The following is a 17,218-nucleotide window of genomic DNA, read 5'->3' on the forward strand; positions in this document are numbered from 1 at the left end:
TATACCTCAGTGGTGAAGCGCCCCTGGGTTCAATCCCCAGGACCCCAAAACAAAACAAAAATCCCCAACTCACTGATAGAAGCCCACAGCAGTCAGAGAAACTGTGTTCCAGCTTCCCTGGTGTTCAAAATGCTAGTGCTCCCTTTCAGAGCCAGGTGAAGCCACAGGCACCAGAACAAGGACAAAACCCACATCGTCCAGAGGAGGGGTCACTGGGTGCTGCCTGGTTTGCATCCATGCCCTGGTCCTGCCCAGTTCCTGAGTGGGACCACAGGCCCGGAAAACCAAAAGAAGCACCCTAGCTTCTACAACTGGACTCCAGTCCCACCCCTTTCAGGAGCCTCAACTTGTGAAGTGCCTGGGCAACTGCCCTCTCTTCTATTTAAGGCAGGCTTTGTCAGACGCTGCTGCTTGCCATGCTGGGCACAGGGGCGCCTGGCCAGTATGTCACCGTGGGTGGCTCACCTGGCAGTCTTGCAACTCTCCATCGCCTGCTGCTGGGCTTTTAGCTGCCACAAGACGTGGTTCTCCCCTGACTTCAGCCTCCCAGGGGATTTCCTCCTTGCAGGCCTATTCCCTCTCCATACTGACTGTCTGCAGGTGAGACGCAGACCCCAGGTGACCCTGTGTGACAGGTAAGTGAGGGACCAGCAGAGCTGTCACTTAGTGTGACCTGTTACTGGCCTCTGGGCTACTCCTTGAGCTCCCAACCCCAGTCCCTCCCTCCACAGTTGCCACCTCCAAATGCTTCTGCCAGCTTCCATTTTGTGATGGATTCCTTTGTCCTTGCTGTTAGAGTGAGTCCATTCAAGTTTCCTGACTTTTCTCCCAGAGGGAGAAAGGACTGAGGCAGATGCCCCACACAGGAGCCTCCCTGGGACGGCCATCCAGGTAGAGAATGCTTACTACTCCTCTCTGAAAGAAGACAGCTGCTTGTGAACTGTCACAGGAGCCTGGGGAATGCCTTTGGTCTCCGTGGGAGGCTTGCACTTGAAACACTCCTGACTGCTGGCCCAGGATGCAGGTTCTGAAATGTGGACCAGGTCAGAACCTGCAGGCAGGAGCTAAGAAAAGAAGCCCAGGCTGGGAGAGAGGCTGGGGGGAGGACCCCAGGAAACTGGCTTCAGGTAATTGAAGGAGTTTGTGTGCAGGAAACAGTGGGCCTCCCCTGAGGAACTTGGAGTAGAAGGGATGTGAAAGATGGGGGAACCTTCTAGGAGGTCAGGATGCTGGAGAGCACAACAGGCTAGCATGCCCTTCAATCAGGGACCAACCACATGCTCAGCTTGTCCCTGTTGTGACAGCAGTTCCCAGAGTAGGGGCACAGAGGCTCACAGGCCTTCAGCAGTTTCCTAAGGTCCCAGTGAAAAGCACTAGTTAACTAGTTAACCAGGTGAAGCAGGTGTACTGGTTATTTATATATATGCATGTGTGTGTGTGTGTGTGTGTGTGTATTTGTAGATGGACACAATACCTTTATTCTATTTATTTTTATGTGGTGCTGAGGATTGAACCCAGTGCCTCACATGTACAAAGCAAGCGCTCCACCACTGAGCCATAACCCCAGCCCCTGTGGTGGTTATTTTTACATGTCTGTTTGTCCAGCCCTGCTGCCCAATGTCAACCTGGGGTATGAGCTGTCTGATGTGTGCTCAGAGTCAGCCAACTTTTATGCCACATTGAACTTGTACTAGTTCAGGTGTTGCTGTGAATGTTTTTTGGATGTGATTAACTTTTAAATCAACTGACTGAGTACAGCCAGGAATGGTGTACTCAGTACATGCCTGTAATCCCAGCTACTTGGGAGACTGAGGTAGGGGTTGTAAATTCAATTTAGCAAGACCTTATCTCAAAATAAAATTTAAAATAAGGAGGAGAGAGAGATGAAGCTCAGAGGTAGAGCACTTGCCTAGCATGGGCAAGGCCCTGGGTTCCATCCGCACTATGGAAAAGAAAATAAAAAAAGACAGACGACCCTCCAAACCATAGGTGGACCTCGTTTAATCAGTCGAAGACCTTATGAGACTGAGTCTTGGCTATATCCCCAGCCCCTGGCATAGAAGGGAATTCTGCCTTTGAACGCAAGATTACATTATCAGCTCTTGCCAGAATATCCCACCTGGTGTCTTACCCTACAAATTTCTGGCTCACCATCCCCCATGATCATGAGAGAAGTTCCTTAAAGTGAACCTCTAATACAGCAGGTTGCTCTGCTGCAGGACTCTGGGCCTGGTGGGGCAGGCCACATTCTGTAAGTTCGGCCCTGCCTCTCCTCAGGCCTGCCAACACATCCTGAACTGTGTGTGCTGCTGGGCCCATGCTGAAGTTATATCAGTACAGGCCTGGGCAGATGACCTCAAAGGTTTTCTTTCTTTCTTTTTGTACTAGAGATTGAACTCAGGGACGCTCAACCACTGAGCCACATCCCCAGTCCTATTTTGTATTTTATTTAGAGACAGGGTCTCACTGAGCTGCTTAGTACCTCACTTTTTTGCTGAGGCTGGCTTTGAACTCATGATCCTCCTGCCTCAGCCTCCCGGCTCAGAGTTGTTTTCTACCCCACAAGCCTGGGACGCTAGGAGGCTGGTGGGTCTTAGAGGGACCTTGACCTTTTCAACTCTCACTCTGCTTTCCCTGCAGGCCTGATAGCTTCAATGGCCATGGCTACCACCTCTTCCAGGCCATGAGGTTTGGTATTGAGGAGATAAACAACTCCACAGCCCTGCTGCCCAATGTCACCCTGGGGTATGAGCTGTATGATGTGTGCTCGGAGTCAGCCAACTTTTATGCCACATTGAACATGCTCTGCCTGCCGGGGACATACCACATGGAGATCCAAGAAAACCTTTCCCACTACACCCCCAAGGTGATGGCACTCATCGGGCCCGACAACACCAACAACGCTGTCACCACTGCCGCCATGCTGAGTCCCTTCCTGGTGCCCCTGGTAAGCAAGGTCCTCAGTGGTTTGGCAAATCCAACCTGAGCTAGGACAAGTGGGTGGGAGTCGCTGCGCCCTCTAAGGCTAGTCCAGCCCTTGGGGATCTGGGGCTGGTCCCTGTTCTTTAGTCACACTGCAGAGGTCCCCACCTGCCCTAGAACCCCCTTCCTTCCTCTCCAGGGGATGCTTCCAGATCCCCTGCCTTGGCCCTCTTGAAACCCATTCCCCTTGGGAACCGCTGCCATTTTGACTGCTCCCTCTTGCCCCCCCCCACACACACTGCCCTCTCTCCATCCAAAGGCTCCATCTCCTTCAGTGACAGCTGAAAACCTTTCCTTCCTGTGCATAACCTTCACATCCTCCTGGCTCCTGGCCTCTCCTCCTCCTGGCTCAGAGGTGGGGTGCTCCTCCGCTTGTTGGCACCAACTCCTGCTTGCGCCCATCAGTCTCCCACCCTGGGCTGTAGGCATGTGGGGCTCCCTTTGCCCTTCCAGGCTCTTCCTGTTCCTTCCCACTAGAACTCAGGCCCGGAGTGCTGCTCACTTGCTCCGCCCTCTCATTTGCTGCTCTGCCTGTGGCCCAGAATTCTGCCCCACCACACTTGTTCTTGCCATTAGGGAGGGCACCTTCTAGATTTCCAAAGCCAACGAGCACCTTTCAGTCCCCTGTGTTCTGACTTGTGAGTATCCATGGCCCACAGACTCTGCCACTTATGCACTGACGGGTTCCATGTGGAATGCACCTCTCTCCTCACAAGAGACTTTTTTTTTTTTTTTTTTTTTTTGGTACGAGGGATAGAATCCAGAGGTGCTTAACCACTGAGCCACATCCCCAGCCCTTTTTTATATTTTATTTTACCAGGTTGCTAAGTGCCTCACTAAGATGCTAAGCCTGGCTTTGAGCCCCCACTCTGCACTGCCCCAGCCTTCATTCAGACCATGATGACTCTTCACCTGGTCTTGAGGCTTTTCTAACACTTTTCTCACTGGAATTAGATTTGTTTACCTCAAACACTCTCAGGGTCTCCCCATGGCCTAGAGAATGAAGACCAAGGCCTCAGATCAAGAGTGAAGGCCTCTAGCCAGGTGCAGTGTCACATGCCTGTAATCCCAGCAGCTCGGGAGGCTGAGACAGGAGGATTGTGAGTTCAAAGCCAGCCTTAGTAGCGTTGAGGCACTAAGCAACTCAGTGAGGCCCTGTCTCTAAATAAAATACAAAATAAGGCTGGGGATGTGGCTCAGTGGTCGAGTGCCCCTAGATTCAATCCCTAATGAAAAATTAAAAAAAAAAAAAAAAAAGAGTAAAGGCATCCAGCCCTGCCTCACTCATGAAGAGGACCCCTGGCCAGGCGGAAGCCCTTGTTGATGTCCAGCCACACCACACTATTCCCCTCCCTGTAGGCAGGGTTCGTTCCCTGTGCTTGGGATGCAGGGCTCCTCCAGCTGGCCCTCCAGGCAGATTCCACTGCTCCCCAGCACCCCACTTCCCAATGGAACCTCCACAATGGGTTCTCTGACTCATGGGTCAAGCATGGCACTGCTGTTCTCCTTCCTCTTCATGTCCCCACACCCAGCACAGGGCTGGCACTGGGGGACCTCAGTTGAGGTCGCTGCTGATCTCACTGAATGGGACCCCCACAGATCAGCTATGAGGCCAGCAGCACGGTGCTCAGCTCGAAGTGGCAGTACCCCTCTTTTCTGCGTACCATCCCCAGTGACAAGTACCAAGTGGAGATTATAGTGCTGCTGCTACAGAAGTTCGGGTGGGTCTGGATCTCTCTGGTTGGCAGCTACGGTGACTACGGGCAGGGGGGAGTACAGGCACTGGAGGACCTGGCCACAAAGCGGGGCATCTGCATTGCCTTCAAAGGCATCATGTCTTCCTCTGCCCAAGAGGGCGACAAGGAGATGTGGAGCATGATGCGCCACCTGGCCCTAGCCAGGACAACCGTGGTGGTGGTTTTCTCCAGCCGGCCGCTAGCCAGGGTGTTCTTCAAGTCCGTGGTGCTGGCCAAACTGACTGGAAAGGTGTGGATCGCCTCAGAAGACTGGGCCATCTCCACACATATCACCAACGTGCCTGGGATCCAGGGCATTGGGACAGTGCTGGGCGTGGCCATACAGCAGAGGCTTATCCCTGGCTTGAAGGAGTTTGAGGAGGCCTATGCCCGAGCTGACAAGGGAGCCCCCAGGTCCTGTTCTAAGGGCTCCTGGTGCAGCACAAATCAGCTCTGCAGAGAGTGCCAAACTTTCACAGAATACACGATGCCCAAGCTTGGGGCCTTCTCCATGAGTTCTGCCTACAACGTGTACCGGGCAGTGTATGCGGCAGCCCACGGCCTCCACCAGCTCCTAGGTTGTGCCTCTGGAACCTGTTCCAGGGGCCAAGTCTACCCCTGGCAGGTAAGAGCCCAGCCCCAGGCCCCCGGTATCGGGGAGAAGAGCCAATCCTGAGACAAACAGAGTAGGCACTCTTGGTCACCCCAAGAGACAGTGATTTGAGGGATGGTGTTCCCTTAGGCAAATCCTCTCCTCTCTGAACCTTGCCTTCTGCAAGGTGCTAAAAAAAGAAATCTCTGCAAAGGAATCCTTTGCTGGAGGCCTTCTCTGGGAGGGCTGGTAGGAAGGGCTCCGAGAAAGGGACAACAGGTGTTCCGGGGGTAAAATCACCGGGTTGGGAGCCCAAGAGACCCCTGGCACTTGCTTCTGGCAGTCTGTGTCTACGTGGTCTGCCATAGCTTTACAATCTCTGTTTGTTTTAGCTTTTGGAGCAGATCTATAAGGTAAATTTCCTTTTACATGAGGACACTGTGACATTTGATGACAATGGGGATCCTCTCAGCGGCTATAACATCATTGCTTGGGATTGGATTGGGTCCAAGTGGACCTTCAGAGTCATTGGCTCCTTCACATGGTCTCCAGTTCGGCTGGACATAAATAAGACCAATATCCAGTGGCACGGAAAGAACAATCAGGTAATGGGGATGTGGTGGCTCACCAGGTAACTGCTTCATGGGGGCCAGGAGCTTGAAAGTGGCACTTACCCAGGGCAGGAAGCGGACCCCAGGTATCAGACTGCCATCATTCTACCCAGCCCTGCCAGGGATGCTGGCTTCATGTGCTAATAGATAGATGCTCACTGGGATGCCGTAGGTTTACACCACCAGGGGCTCTGCCTGGGAGTGATCTCCGAAGGCACAGGCATGGAGATTCTGCCTCTGTCTCACAAGTAAGCTGTCCTTTGACTTGGGCCCCTCCGTGTGGCTACAGGACACCTGTGGCTTCTTACAGGTTCCCGCATCTGTGTGTACCAGAGACTGTGTTGAAGGGCACCATCGGGTGGTCTTGGGTTTCCACCACTGTTGCTTTGAGTGTGTGCCCTGTGAGGCTGGGACCTTCCTCAACAAGAGTGGTGAGTGAACAAAGTGAGTGGGCCAGTGATCAGCACTCCAAGGGGCTGTCCAGCAGGTAAAGAACCTCTCCCAGGCCCCGTGTGTACACTGAGCCCCAGGACAGTCATGGGCTGCCAGTTAGGTGCAGGTTGACAGACACCTGCCTCCAGATTGAATTCTGATCAAGCAGACAGAAACAACAGAAGGAAATCTCTAGACCATGGTTTGTCCTCTATCAGAGAGCTCATGTCACATCTGCAGAGGCATCTTATCCTGAGTTCAACCTCTTCATTCCACCGGATGTAGCTACTGTTTTCTTTGTACTCTCCCATCCTATTTGTGGAAAGTCCCTTCTGTTGCCCATGCTGAACACAGCCAGCTCCTAGACACCTGGTAGAATGTCTGCCATAGGAGAGTATACCACCCAGTGACACAAAGTGGAGGCCAGAGAGCAACTTATGTAGCTAAAGGCTCAGCCCAGAGCTGAACACTAGGGGCCACATTCTTCGCTTTTACTTCTCTGTGGTGATGTGGGGATGGGACACTATGCCTTCTGTCCACAGAGAGTCAGGACTCAGAAATCACAGAGCAGAAGCCTAGGAAGTGGATTTGGCTAGTGGAAGTGCTGGAAAGAGATGACCACATCCTTCCTTTGGGGCTGGCTGCTCGTACTGGAGCTCAGCCTCACTGGCATGGGGGCAGAGCGACCACTATAAGGCCCTCTGGGTTTTCAAACCCCTTTTTGGATCATGAGCCACATAGAACTTATCCATGTTTCTCCAGAGTATGTAACTAACACAGACACTTTGAGGAAACACTTGGCCTCCAGCTGCACTCCAGGCTTTCCTGACACTGCCCGCTTCAATATGCTTTCCGGAGGAAGCTGCTGTGATACAGGTCTCGCAGCATCTAGCGGACCTGCAAGCCTCCTTTCCCCAATCCTACTTTGTTCAACTGGCTCTCAGGAACCACCTTTGTTTTCCCTTTCAGACCTCTACGGATGCCAGCTTTGTGGGAAAGAAGAGTGGGCACCTGAGGGAAGCCAGACCTGCTTCCCACGCACAGTGGTGGTTTTGACTTGGCAGGAACCCATCTCTTGGGTGCTGCTAGCAGCTAATACATTGCTGCTGCTGCTGCTGGTTGGGACTGCTGGCCTGTTTGCCTGGCACCTAGATACCCCTGTGGTGAGGTCGGCTGGAGGTAGGCTATGCTTCCTCATGCTGGGCTCCCTGGCAGGAGGTAGCTGCAGCGTCTATGGCTTCTTTGGGGAACCCACGCTGCCCGCGTGCTTGCTGCGCCAGGCACTCTTTTCCCTGGGGTTTGCCATCTTCCTATCCTGCCTGACAGTTCGCTCCTTCCAACTGATCATTATCTTCAAGTTTTCCACCAAGGTGCCCAGGTTCTACCGTGCTTGGGTCCAATGTCATGGTGCTGGCCTGTTTGTGATGATCAGCTCAATGGCCCAGCTGCTCATCTGTCTAATCTGGCTTGTAGTGTGGACGCCACTGCCCACAAGGGAATATCAACGCTTTCCTCAGCTGGTGGTGCTTGAGTGCACAGAGAGCAACTCACTGGGCTTCCTGCTGGCTTTCACCTATAATGGCCTCCTCTCGGTCAGTGCTTTTGCCTGCAGCTATCTGGGCAAGGACTTGCCAGAAAACTACAACGAGGCCAAATGTGTCACCTTCAGCCAACTCCTTAACTTTGTATCCTGGATTACTTTTTTCACCGTGGCCAGCGTCTACCAGGGCAAGTACCTGCTCGTGGTCAATGTGCTGGCCTTTCTGACCTGCCTGAGCAGCGGATTCAGTGGTTACTTCCTCCCCAAGTGCTACGTGATCCTCTTTCGCCCAGACCTCAATAACACAGAGCACTTTCAGGCCTCCATCCAGGACTATACTAGGCGTTGCAGCCCCTCCTGAGCAGCGGGTCAGGCAAAGCCAGCTGGGGCGGGGCGGGGTGGGCTGTCAATCTATCCTGCCCTGAAAGCTGAAGTTGGTCAAGCTGGGTGGAGGGCCTGCAGTGTCCGGGAGATCTTTGGGCGTCTCAATCTTGGCATGCGATGTGTCACCGCACGGGTGAACAGACCCCAGGTTCCGGGGGCTGCCAATAAAGAGGTGAAATGCGTGTTTACGTCCCCTTGGCGCATGCTGTCTGGAGAGGGTGGGGCCTCGCTGGTCCTAGTCTGAGCGCCTAGCAGCCCCGGCCAAGCGTGGCGTTGCCAAGCAACTCCGGAAGGTGGGCCCGTCGCTGGAAAACTTGGCTCGGCCACGCCCCCTACGTCCATTGGCGGTTCTCAGAGGCCCCGCCCCCAGGGCCGAGCTGAGAACCCTACGTCTCGGAGTCTTTCCCCCGGGCCGGCGCGCCCTGACGTCACATCCGGCGCGGCGTCGGCGGCGTCTGCGCTCGGTGGGCAGGGCACGTCGGGCCGGGGCAGTTGGTCCGTGGGCTGTGGAAGGGAAGAGACGGAAGTGGGGCCGGTGCAGCGGGCGCAGGGAGGACCGGTCCGGGTGAGGAGGGCACGGGGCACGGGAGGGGGACTGCGGGCCGCCTTAGCCGCCGACGGTAGTGTGGCCGCGGCCGCCTTTCGCCCGCCGCTCGCGACCTGCGGGTGCGGCGTGAGCTCCGCTCACCTGTGCGCGGCCGCCGCCCTCCCCGGCTCGGGGTCCTCTGGCTGAGCCCCGCCGATCTGTTCGCACTCGTCTGCCGCCCCCTTCCCTCAAACTTCGTTATTCCCAGCCGCACCACTCCACGACCCTGTCCTGTCCCCGCCATGCCCTGCCCGCACCATCCTCTGGCCAATCCAGTATGACCCCCGCTCCCCCCGCCCCCAGCTGTCAGTCCCTTCCTGCGCTCCGCGTGCACCCTTTAACCTTGACCTCGGCCCTTTTCCTGATTAGTGTGCGTGAGTAGCGTCCATCCTCCCTTTTCGATCTTGTCAAAACGAGGGGCTTTCTCTTATTCTCGGTTGGGCTGGCCAGGGTGTCACTTCCGCCTTCTTCTCCTTCAGACCATGGACGGCTCCTTCGTTCAGCACAGTGTGAGGGTTCTGCAGGAGCTCAACAAGCAGCGGGAGAAGGGCCAGTACTGCGATGCCACCCTAGACGTGGGGGGCTTGGTGTTCAAGGCACATTGGAGTGTCCTCGCCTGTTGCAGCCACTTCTTCCAGAGCCTCTATGGGGATGGCCCAGGGGGCAGTGTTGTCCTCCCTGCTGGCTTCTCTGGGATCTTTGGCCTCCTGTTGGACTTTTTCTACACTGGTCACCTCGCCCTCACCTCAGGGAACCGGGATCAAGTGCTCCTGGCAGCCAGGGAGTTGCGAGTACCAGAGGCTGTGGAGCTGTGCCAGAGCTTCCAGCCCAAAACTTCAGTGGGACAGGCATCAGGTGGCCAGAGTGGGTTGGGGAAACCTGCCCCTCAGGATGTGAACAGCCACTTTAAGGAGCCAACAGACTTGGAGGAAGAGGAGATTACAAGGACTCTTGGCCTAGTCCCCAGGGATCAGGAGCCTAGAGGCAGTCGCAGCCCCCAGAGGTCCCAGTTCAGCTCCCCTATTCAGAGTGAGAGCCCCTCCTTCCTTGCTGGAAAACTCAAGCAGGCTCTGAAGCCTTGTCCCTCAGATGACAAAGAGTCTGAGGACTGCAAAGTGCCCCCAAGGCCCTTTGAGGCTGAAGGTGCCCAGCTGCAGGGCGGGTGTAATGAGGTACTGTGCCCAGGGTGCTGGAACCAGGGAGGCAAAAGTTGGGGAAAAGATGGACAGTTCTGGGGTGCTCTGGACCCCAAAGTAGAATCTCTGTTGTAGTGGAACAGGCTTTCTCTGAACATAGGAAGCCAGTGACCTCAGCTGACCATTCTGTGAGTTACAGCTGTCTACGATTGCCAACTTCTTTGGGGGTGGAGTGGGCAGCATCAGGGTTATAGATGTTTCCCTCAAGTAGTGAAATCTGGCCAGGCTTCCAGTGTCTTATAGAAACAGTCACTTCTCCCCATATCCAAGATTCAGATGTCTGCCCTGGGCTCCTGAAGGGACCAATCCCTGATGAAAGGACTCATCTGGGTTGGGGTTTGGGATGGAACTAACGCTGGGTCCCCACAACCCCTGCTGATTAATTTGGTGACCCCACCCCCTCCTGCTGCCTCTTCTACTCTAGTGGGAAGTGGTGGTTCAAGTTGAGGACGACGGGGATGGCGATTACGTTTCTGAGCCTGAGACTGTGCTGACCAGGAGGAAGTCAAACATAATCAGAAAGCCCTGTGCTGCAGAGCCAGCTCTGGGTACAGGTTCCCTAGCAGCCGAGCCCGCTGAGAACAGAAAAGGTACAGCGGTGCCGGTTGAATGCCCCACATGTCATAAAAAGTTCCTCAGCAAATATTATCTAAAAGTGCACAACAGGTAAACATTGTTTTTCTACTTTTTTTTCCTGTCTGCCATTCCTATGTTGGGGGAGGGGTCCTGTACTTCCCACTTGTGGGCTTTGTAGGGGCTGGGGGCTTTAGCTCAGACTAACATAGTGCCTGGTGTGGGCATACCTCTGTTTATCAGGGTGTGGGAACCTGGTTTGGGTCAGATTTTCCTCCCCCTTCTACTGTGTGTCTTTTGGTTAGAGATGGATTAGTAGACACCTTGTCAACAGGTTGTACCAACTGTGGACTTTGACCTCCTCCTGGCTTCTGCTGTGGGGAATGGAAAATCCTGTGGACTCTAAGCTGAAACTAGGGCCTGACCTTAGCAATTTCTAAAGCCTGGCAGTGTGGGCTTTGGGCTAGGTGCTCATCTTGAGGATTGGTGCTATTTCCATTTCTGGGGACATTAGCTTTGAGGTGTCAGTAGAGCATAAAAGACCATTTGTCTAAAGCTGGAGTGTCCAATAAGGTAACCAGCAGTCCCCTGGTCCATTTTTGTTTTTGTTTTATTTTTAATAAGTTGTAGATGGACACACATCTTTATTTTATTTACTTATTTTGTGTGGTGCTGAGAATCGAACCCAGTGCCTCACATGTGCTAGGCAAGCACTCTACCACTGAGCCACAACCCCAGCCCTTGTGAATCCATTTTAATTTAAAATTAGTTCATTCAGTTTCTCAGACACACTACCCCCATCTCAAGTGCTTGGTAGCCGTGTGGCTCCTGGCCGCTAAGCAGACAGCGCAGACATTCCACTGTCCTAGAGAGTCCTCTTGCACGGCGCTGCTCTGGAGCGCCTGCAAAGCCTCTGGGGACAGCAAGTAGGTGACAGGCTTTCCATTCCTGCCACTCTCCAGCCCAAGACATCACAGTGTGCTTTCGGAGCAAGCCAGGTTGTGTCACATAACTGTTCTCAGTCTGATACTCTGGGAAGCCAGCGGTGATCCTGGAGCTGGAGCTGGGGTTGAGACCTTTTGCTACCCCTGTGCTTAGGGTGGTTACCACTAGTGGAGCCTTTGGGTAATCCCAGTGTGTGGGGAACTCTGGGCCTGTGTGTCCTGCCCAGACACTTAGGCTGTCTGCTACTGAAAGATTCCAGTGCAGAACAGTCTCCATTCCTCTTTATCTCGGGCTGTATGTTGCTGGATGGCCCTGGAGCTGGGAGGGGAACAGTGCTTTCAGGAGGCCACTGCAGCAGGGCCTGAGGACAGCTGATACCGTGGCAGGGGATGAGAGAATTGGCCTCTGGCGGGTTGTGAGGTAGCCCATTGCCTCTTCGGTCAGTGTTCATTAGTTCATTCCACAGACTGACAGACAGGGCTGGCATGTAGCTCACCGGTGGAGCACCTGCCTAGCACAAGGCCCTGGGTTCAATCCCCGGCACTGCCCCCCAAAAAAACCAAATTGCCAGATAGCTGACAAGACTTACGAGCACTCAGGATACACCAGTGGACTAAACAGAGGTCATTATTGAGGGCTTACCTTCTTGTAGGACAGTGCAGATGAAAGCGTAAAACCTAATGAGTAAATGTGTAGTGTGACAGTGGGTCCAGAGGCTGGGGTCAGGGTGGGGACAGTTGCTGTCTTAAATAGCCATGGTCTGGGTGACTTACAGGGAAGGATTTAAAGAGCAAAGATTTAAAGCAGCTAAGGAAGCCATCCATGGGAATAGCATTTGGGTAGGCACAGGAACCTGTGAGAAGCTCTTGGCTAGGAGTGAGAATGGCAGGTTGAGGTGCTGGGAAGGGGTGAAGGGCGAAGGCCTTTCTCGGGGCTGAGTGGGAGACATCACAGCCAGGCTAACAAGGTACGGGGCAGACCAGCTCATGGAGGGCTACTAAGGCCACTTGTCTTTTTTTTTTTTTTAATATTTATTTTTTAGGTGTAGATGGAGACAACACAATGCCTTTATTTTTAGTGGTGCTGAGAATCGAACCCAGATCCCGCCCCTGCTAGGGGAGTGCTCTACCGCTGAGCCACAATCCCAGCCCCAGGCCACTTGTCTTTTTTTTTTTTTTTTTAAGAGAGAGAGAATTTTTTAAATATTTATTTTTTAGTTTTTGGCAGACACAACATCTTTGTTTATAGGTGGTGCTGAGGATCGAACCCGGGCTGCATGCATTGCAGGCAAGCGCGCTACCTCTTGAGCCACATCCCCAGCCCCGAGGCCACTTGTCTTAAAAGGGTTCCTCTGGCTTCTGAATTTAAACTTGCCTGGGAGGATGGTGTGGAGGGGAGGATGTGTGTTAGCTCATGTGGGGCTCAGATCTGCCGTTGGACTGTGTGGTAGCAGCGAGGTGCATGGTCCGATTTTGGCCACAGTTTTGAAGATGGAGCCCACAGAGGCTCTGGGAAGACAAGTATTCCTCCAGGTAGTCAGAACCCAGGGATACTACTGCCTCAGAAAGAAGACTGCTAGCCGTCAGCCTCTGTGGGACCACGTAGGGAGGCTGGCAGAGGTGGGGCTCAGGCTGGTTCCCAGCTGTGACCTCAAGCACAGAGCTGTGTGGGCTTATGGCCTGGGGTGCCTTCTCCTGAGAGCCTCTGTGCTGGAAGGGGTTTTGGGGGCTTGTTCTCTGCGTGTTCACCAGCTGGGGTCTCACAGGTCATGTGGTGAGCCATGGCCAGTCCCAGGACACATCTTCATCTCTGCTGTGCAGCTCTCATCAGTGGTGGTCAAAGAGGGCCTCCGGTGAGGGAGAGCTAGGAAACCGTCTCAGCCCCCACACCCCTGTGGCTTCTCCTGGCAGGAAACACACTGGGGAGAAACCCTTTGAGTGTCCCAAATGTGGGAAGTGTTACTTTCGGAAGGAGAACCTCTTGGAGCATGAAGCCCGGAATTGCATGAACCGCTCAGAACAGGTACTTGGGAGCTGACCCAGGTGCTTGTGGGCAGGGGCACGCTGGCCCATGTCTTGGTGCTATCTGGGAAGGGCCCAAATAGGAGACCATCTCTGATGATGACTCTAAAAATAGCTGCAGGGCCCTTGGATGTCGTCAGGTCCACACTCTGGTACAAGTGGAATATAGGCCTCCAGGGAAGGAGGGACAACCCCTGAAAGGACATTTTGGGAGGCATTTTGGGTTTACCTGCTGAGGCCCCTGGCCCAGCTCTACCCTCAGTTTTGGAGAAGGAATGGCTCCTGGGAAGGCCCTTCCGGCCACCTTGCCCACCATCCCACAGTTGTCCCCTGTGGGTGGGGTCTGGCTAACTGCTACCCTTATCCTCCCAGAGGCCTGTTGGTTGCAGCTGAGGCCAGGGACTGTGGGTGAAGTCGTTTGGTCCCTGCACCCAGCCTGTCTGGGCCTGAGGTGGGCAAGCCTTTCTCAGCACATGGTAGTTTGCAGTGCCCAGTGATGGTCAGGGCAGGTGGGTTACATGTTGCCCTCTCCCACCCTAGCATCCCCCGCCCCAGGCAGACTCTTCCCAGCAGCAAGTGGAAGCCCCAGCAGAGGCTGCTGTCACAGGCAGAGGCTCCCCCTGATGCTGGCCCTGCTTGCCCCTCACACTGCCAGGTCTTCACATGCTCCGTGTGCCAGGAGACCTTTCGCCGGAGGATGGAGCTGCGGGTGCACATGGTGTCCCACACTGGGGAGATGCCTTACAAGGTCAGGCTCAGTCTGTTCCCAGAGCTGAGGGCCTGGGTGGGGTGGGTGCTGGCCCCAGGATCCTTCCTGCTGAGCCTTTGCCTGGTGCCCTTATCCTCCCAGAGGCCTACCCCTTGACATGGGTTCAGAAGCCTACCTTCTCTCCCCATCCACTGACCTCCATCTGTGGGTGGTGCCCCTGGCCACAGTCTCACCTCCAGGGTCTTTTTGGGCCTGTCTCTTTCCATAGGGGGCATGGCATGGGCAGCTCATGACAGCTTCCTTCCCCTCAAGCCATCTTTCACGCCAGATCAGGGACCCTCCTTGATCTTGGACTGGGCCCTGTCCATATCATCCTACCCAATGGCCAGGGTTCCCTTGGTGCAGGCTGCCCTGGAGTTGACTGTGGGCCTGTTTTCCAGTGTTCCTCCTGCTCCCAGCAGTTCATGCAGAAGAAGGACTTGCAGAGCCACATGATCAAGCTGCACGGAGCCCCCAAGCCCCATGCAGTAAGTGTCAAGACCGGGCTGGGCCCAGCATTCTCTGAGGTGGGATGAGCAGAAGCATGGCAGCTGTGGCCATACAAAGTTGGGGGGCCTGTGGGGATCCTAGGCAGCCCCATGCTGTTCTCACCTGGTCCTGGGCGCTCTGCTGTCCCTCTTACCCCACAGTGTCCTACCTGTGCCAAGTGCTTCCTGTCACGGACAGAGCTGCAGCTGCATGAGGCTTTCAAGCACCGTGGGGAGAAGCTATTTGTGTGCGAGGAGTGCGGGCACCGGGCCTCAAGCCGCAATGGACTGCAGATGCATATCAAGGCCAAGCACAGGTGTGGGTCAGCCCATCTTCTCCTGGGGTCTGGCCCTGCTGCCTGCAGCTGGGCCAGGAAGGTAGCATTTGCTTACATTCACAGGGATGTGTGTGCTTCTGCCCTGAGTCCAGTGCCTGCAGTCTTTCTGGGGTTGGGGACCTGTGGGACAAGCAAGAGCTTGCTAAGGTGCCGGAGCTGGGGAGGGGCTTCAGGCCAAGACGAGGCACTGTATCTCTTGGGGCAAATTTTTAGTTTCTTGTGACTCCCTGCTCCATAGACTCCTTTCTTTTCTTTCCTTTTTTTTGGTGCTGGGGATTGAACCCAGGGCCTTGGGCTTGCAAGACAAGCGCTCTACCAACTGAGCTACACCCCCAGTCCCTTCCATAGACTCCTTTCGGTTGGACAGTGGTGGTGTCCCTTTCCTGTACCACCCAAGCCCTCCTGCTCAGCATATCCTAGCTGGAGCAGGGTGAGGGGGACCTCTTCCCTCTGTGATGGCCTTGCCTTGTCTCCCTACCCAAACAGGAATGAGCGGCCATATGTCTGCGAGCTCTGCAGCCACGCCTTCACTCAGAAGGCCAACCTCAACATGCACCTGCGCACGCACACGGGCGAGAAGCCCTTCCAGTGCCATCTGTGTGGCAAGACCTTCCGCACCCAAGGTGAGGCAGGCCCATCACCTCCTTGTCTTAGGGCTAAGGCCAGTGCTGAGCCCCTGCCTTGTCCCCACAGCCAGCCTGGACAAGCACAACCGCACTCACACAGGTGAGAGGCCCTTCAGCTGTGAGTTCTGTGAGCAGCGCTTCACCGAGAAGGGGCCCCTCCTGAGGCACGTGGCCAGCCGCCACCAGGAGGGCCGGCCCCACTTCTGCCAGATCTGTGGCAAGACCTTCAAAGGTACTTGGGGGTGCCCAAGGCTGGGCCATCTGTTTCTTGCTGACCCAAGTGGGAGAGTGTCCATAGAGGTGGGGGGCAGCAGAGGCCTAGCGACACTCCTCAGCTGCTGAGCCTCCCTGCCAGCAGACATCTTCTGTCTTCAAGTGCCTACAGGGGCGAGTGGAGCTGCTGACAGTGCAAGTGGGGCTGGGGCTCCCCAGGGGCCTGGTCAGTTGTGACCTCAGGGAGGTGTTGTAGAGCCTGGCAGGGCCTGGCCCCAAGTAGTGGGGGGACCCTTGCCCAGGGCCTCCTGCTGGGTTTCCTCCTGGGCCCTGGGATCCTGGCCTGCAATCTCAGGCATATCTCTGCCATGTTTCCCCGGCTCCTGATACCTGTGGCCCCGTCACTCCTGCAGCCGTGGAACAGTTACGTGTGCACGTCAGACGGCACAAGGGAGTGAGGAAGTTCGAGTGCACTGAATGTGGCTACAAGTTCACCCGGCAGGTAGGTGGCAGGGGCGCCCAGGGTCACCTCTCCCTCCCCCAGGCTCTGCCCCCATCCCTGAGCTCTCACTCCCCGCAGGCCCACCTGCGCAGGCACATGGAAATCCACGATCGGGTGGAGAACTACAACCCACGGCAGCGCAAGCTCCGCAACCTGGTCATTGAGGACGAGAAGATGGTGGTGGTGGCCCTCCAGCCACCTGCAGAGCTGGAAGTGGGCTCGGCTGAGGTCATCGTGGAGTCGCTGGCCCAGGGCAGCCTGGCCTCCCAGCTCCCTGGCCAGAGACTGTGTGCAGAGGAGAGCTTTGCTGGCCCCGGTGTCCTGGAGCCCTCACTCATCATCACAGCTGCTGTTCCGGAGGACTGTGACACGTAGCCCACCCTGTCTGCTTGGTCCCAGCCAATAAACCACGTGGCTTTGGACTGGATTGTTTTGGCCTGCCCAACTGTCTGTTTCCTGATGCCCTGGAGACAGTCAATGCTGCTTTCTTCACCTGTGCCCCTGCTGGTGCCCCTGTCCCGTCCTCAGCTCCTCAGCTGAACAGGACATCATGGGGGCAGGCAGCCTTGGGTGCCAAACCCTTGGACTCGGTTTTTCCCACATCTGTCTTCTGCCCTTTATTTATTTATTTATTTTCTTTATCCTGGCCTCTGTTCTTTCAGATTTTAGAGCTGGTAGCATTGGCCAGAGTTGGTAGTGTTCCTG

The 17,218-nt window shown here is 55.2% G+C and overlaps 2 protein-coding genes across 2 annotated transcripts; both read left to right on the forward strand.

Annotated features, from left to right (window-relative positions):
* The first annotated feature begins 444 nt into the window (after positions 1-444).
* Positions 445-8,254, forward strand: Tas1r1 (taste 1 receptor member 1). Its single transcript, XM_027947500.2, has 6 exons — positions 445-635; positions 2,641-2,947; positions 4,582-5,343; positions 5,703-5,915; positions 6,232-6,352; positions 7,323-8,254. Exons 1-6 carry the CDS (start codon positions 445-447, stop codon positions 8,252-8,254), a joined length of 2,526 nt encoding a protein of 841 aa, XP_027803301.2.
* A 479-nt stretch (positions 8,255-8,733) lies between these two features.
* Zbtb48 (zinc finger and BTB domain containing 48) lies at positions 8,734-16,940 on the forward strand. The gene is made up of 11 exons (XM_027947459.2): positions 8,734-8,842; positions 9,343-10,035; positions 10,484-10,725; positions 13,488-13,599; positions 14,254-14,346; positions 14,748-14,834; positions 14,997-15,151; positions 15,659-15,795; positions 15,866-16,030; positions 16,425-16,513; positions 16,592-16,940. Exons 2-11 carry the CDS (start codon positions 9,346-9,348, stop codon positions 16,886-16,888), a joined length of 2,067 nt encoding a protein of 688 aa, XP_027803260.1. The 5' UTR covers positions 8,734-8,842; positions 9,343-9,345; the 3' UTR covers positions 16,889-16,940.
* Positions 16,941-17,218: the final 278 nt, after the last annotated feature.

Source organism: Marmota flaviventris, chromosome 10 (assembly GCF_047511675.1).
Source record: "Marmota flaviventris isolate mMarFla1 chromosome 10, mMarFla1.hap1, whole genome shotgun sequence".
NCBI classification, from domain to species: domain Eukaryota; kingdom Metazoa; phylum Chordata; class Mammalia; order Rodentia; family Sciuridae; genus Marmota; species Marmota flaviventris.

What these genes read in the sequence shown, in the direction of transcription:
- Tas1r1 (XM_027947500.2), top strand. Translation starts at nt 445, where the DNA reads ATGTCACCGTGGGTGGCTCACCTGGCAGTCTTGCAACTCTCCATCGCC. An exon ending in GGCACGGAAAGAACAATCAG is followed by an intron (nt 5,916 to 6,231) that starts GTAATGGGGATG and finishes GGCTTCTTACAG; the next exon opens with GTTCCCGCATCTGTGTGTAC. An exon ending in GACCTTCCTCAACAAGAGTG is followed by an intron (nt 6,353 to 7,322) that starts GTGAGTGAACAA and finishes TTTCCCTTTCAG; the next exon opens with ACCTCTACGGATGCCAGCTT.
- Zbtb48 (XM_027947459.2), top strand. Translation starts at nt 9,346, where the DNA reads ATGGACGGCTCCTTCGTTCAGCACAGTGTGAGGGTTCTGCAGGAGCTC. An exon ending in CTGGGGAGATGCCTTACAAG is followed by an intron (nt 14,347 to 14,747) that starts GTCAGGCTCAGT and finishes CCTGTTTTCCAG; the next exon opens with TGTTCCTCCTGCTCCCAGCA. An exon ending in GCTACAAGTTCACCCGGCAG is followed by an intron (nt 16,514 to 16,591) that starts GTAGGTGGCAGG and finishes CACTCCCCGCAG; the next exon opens with GCCCACCTGCGCAGGCACAT.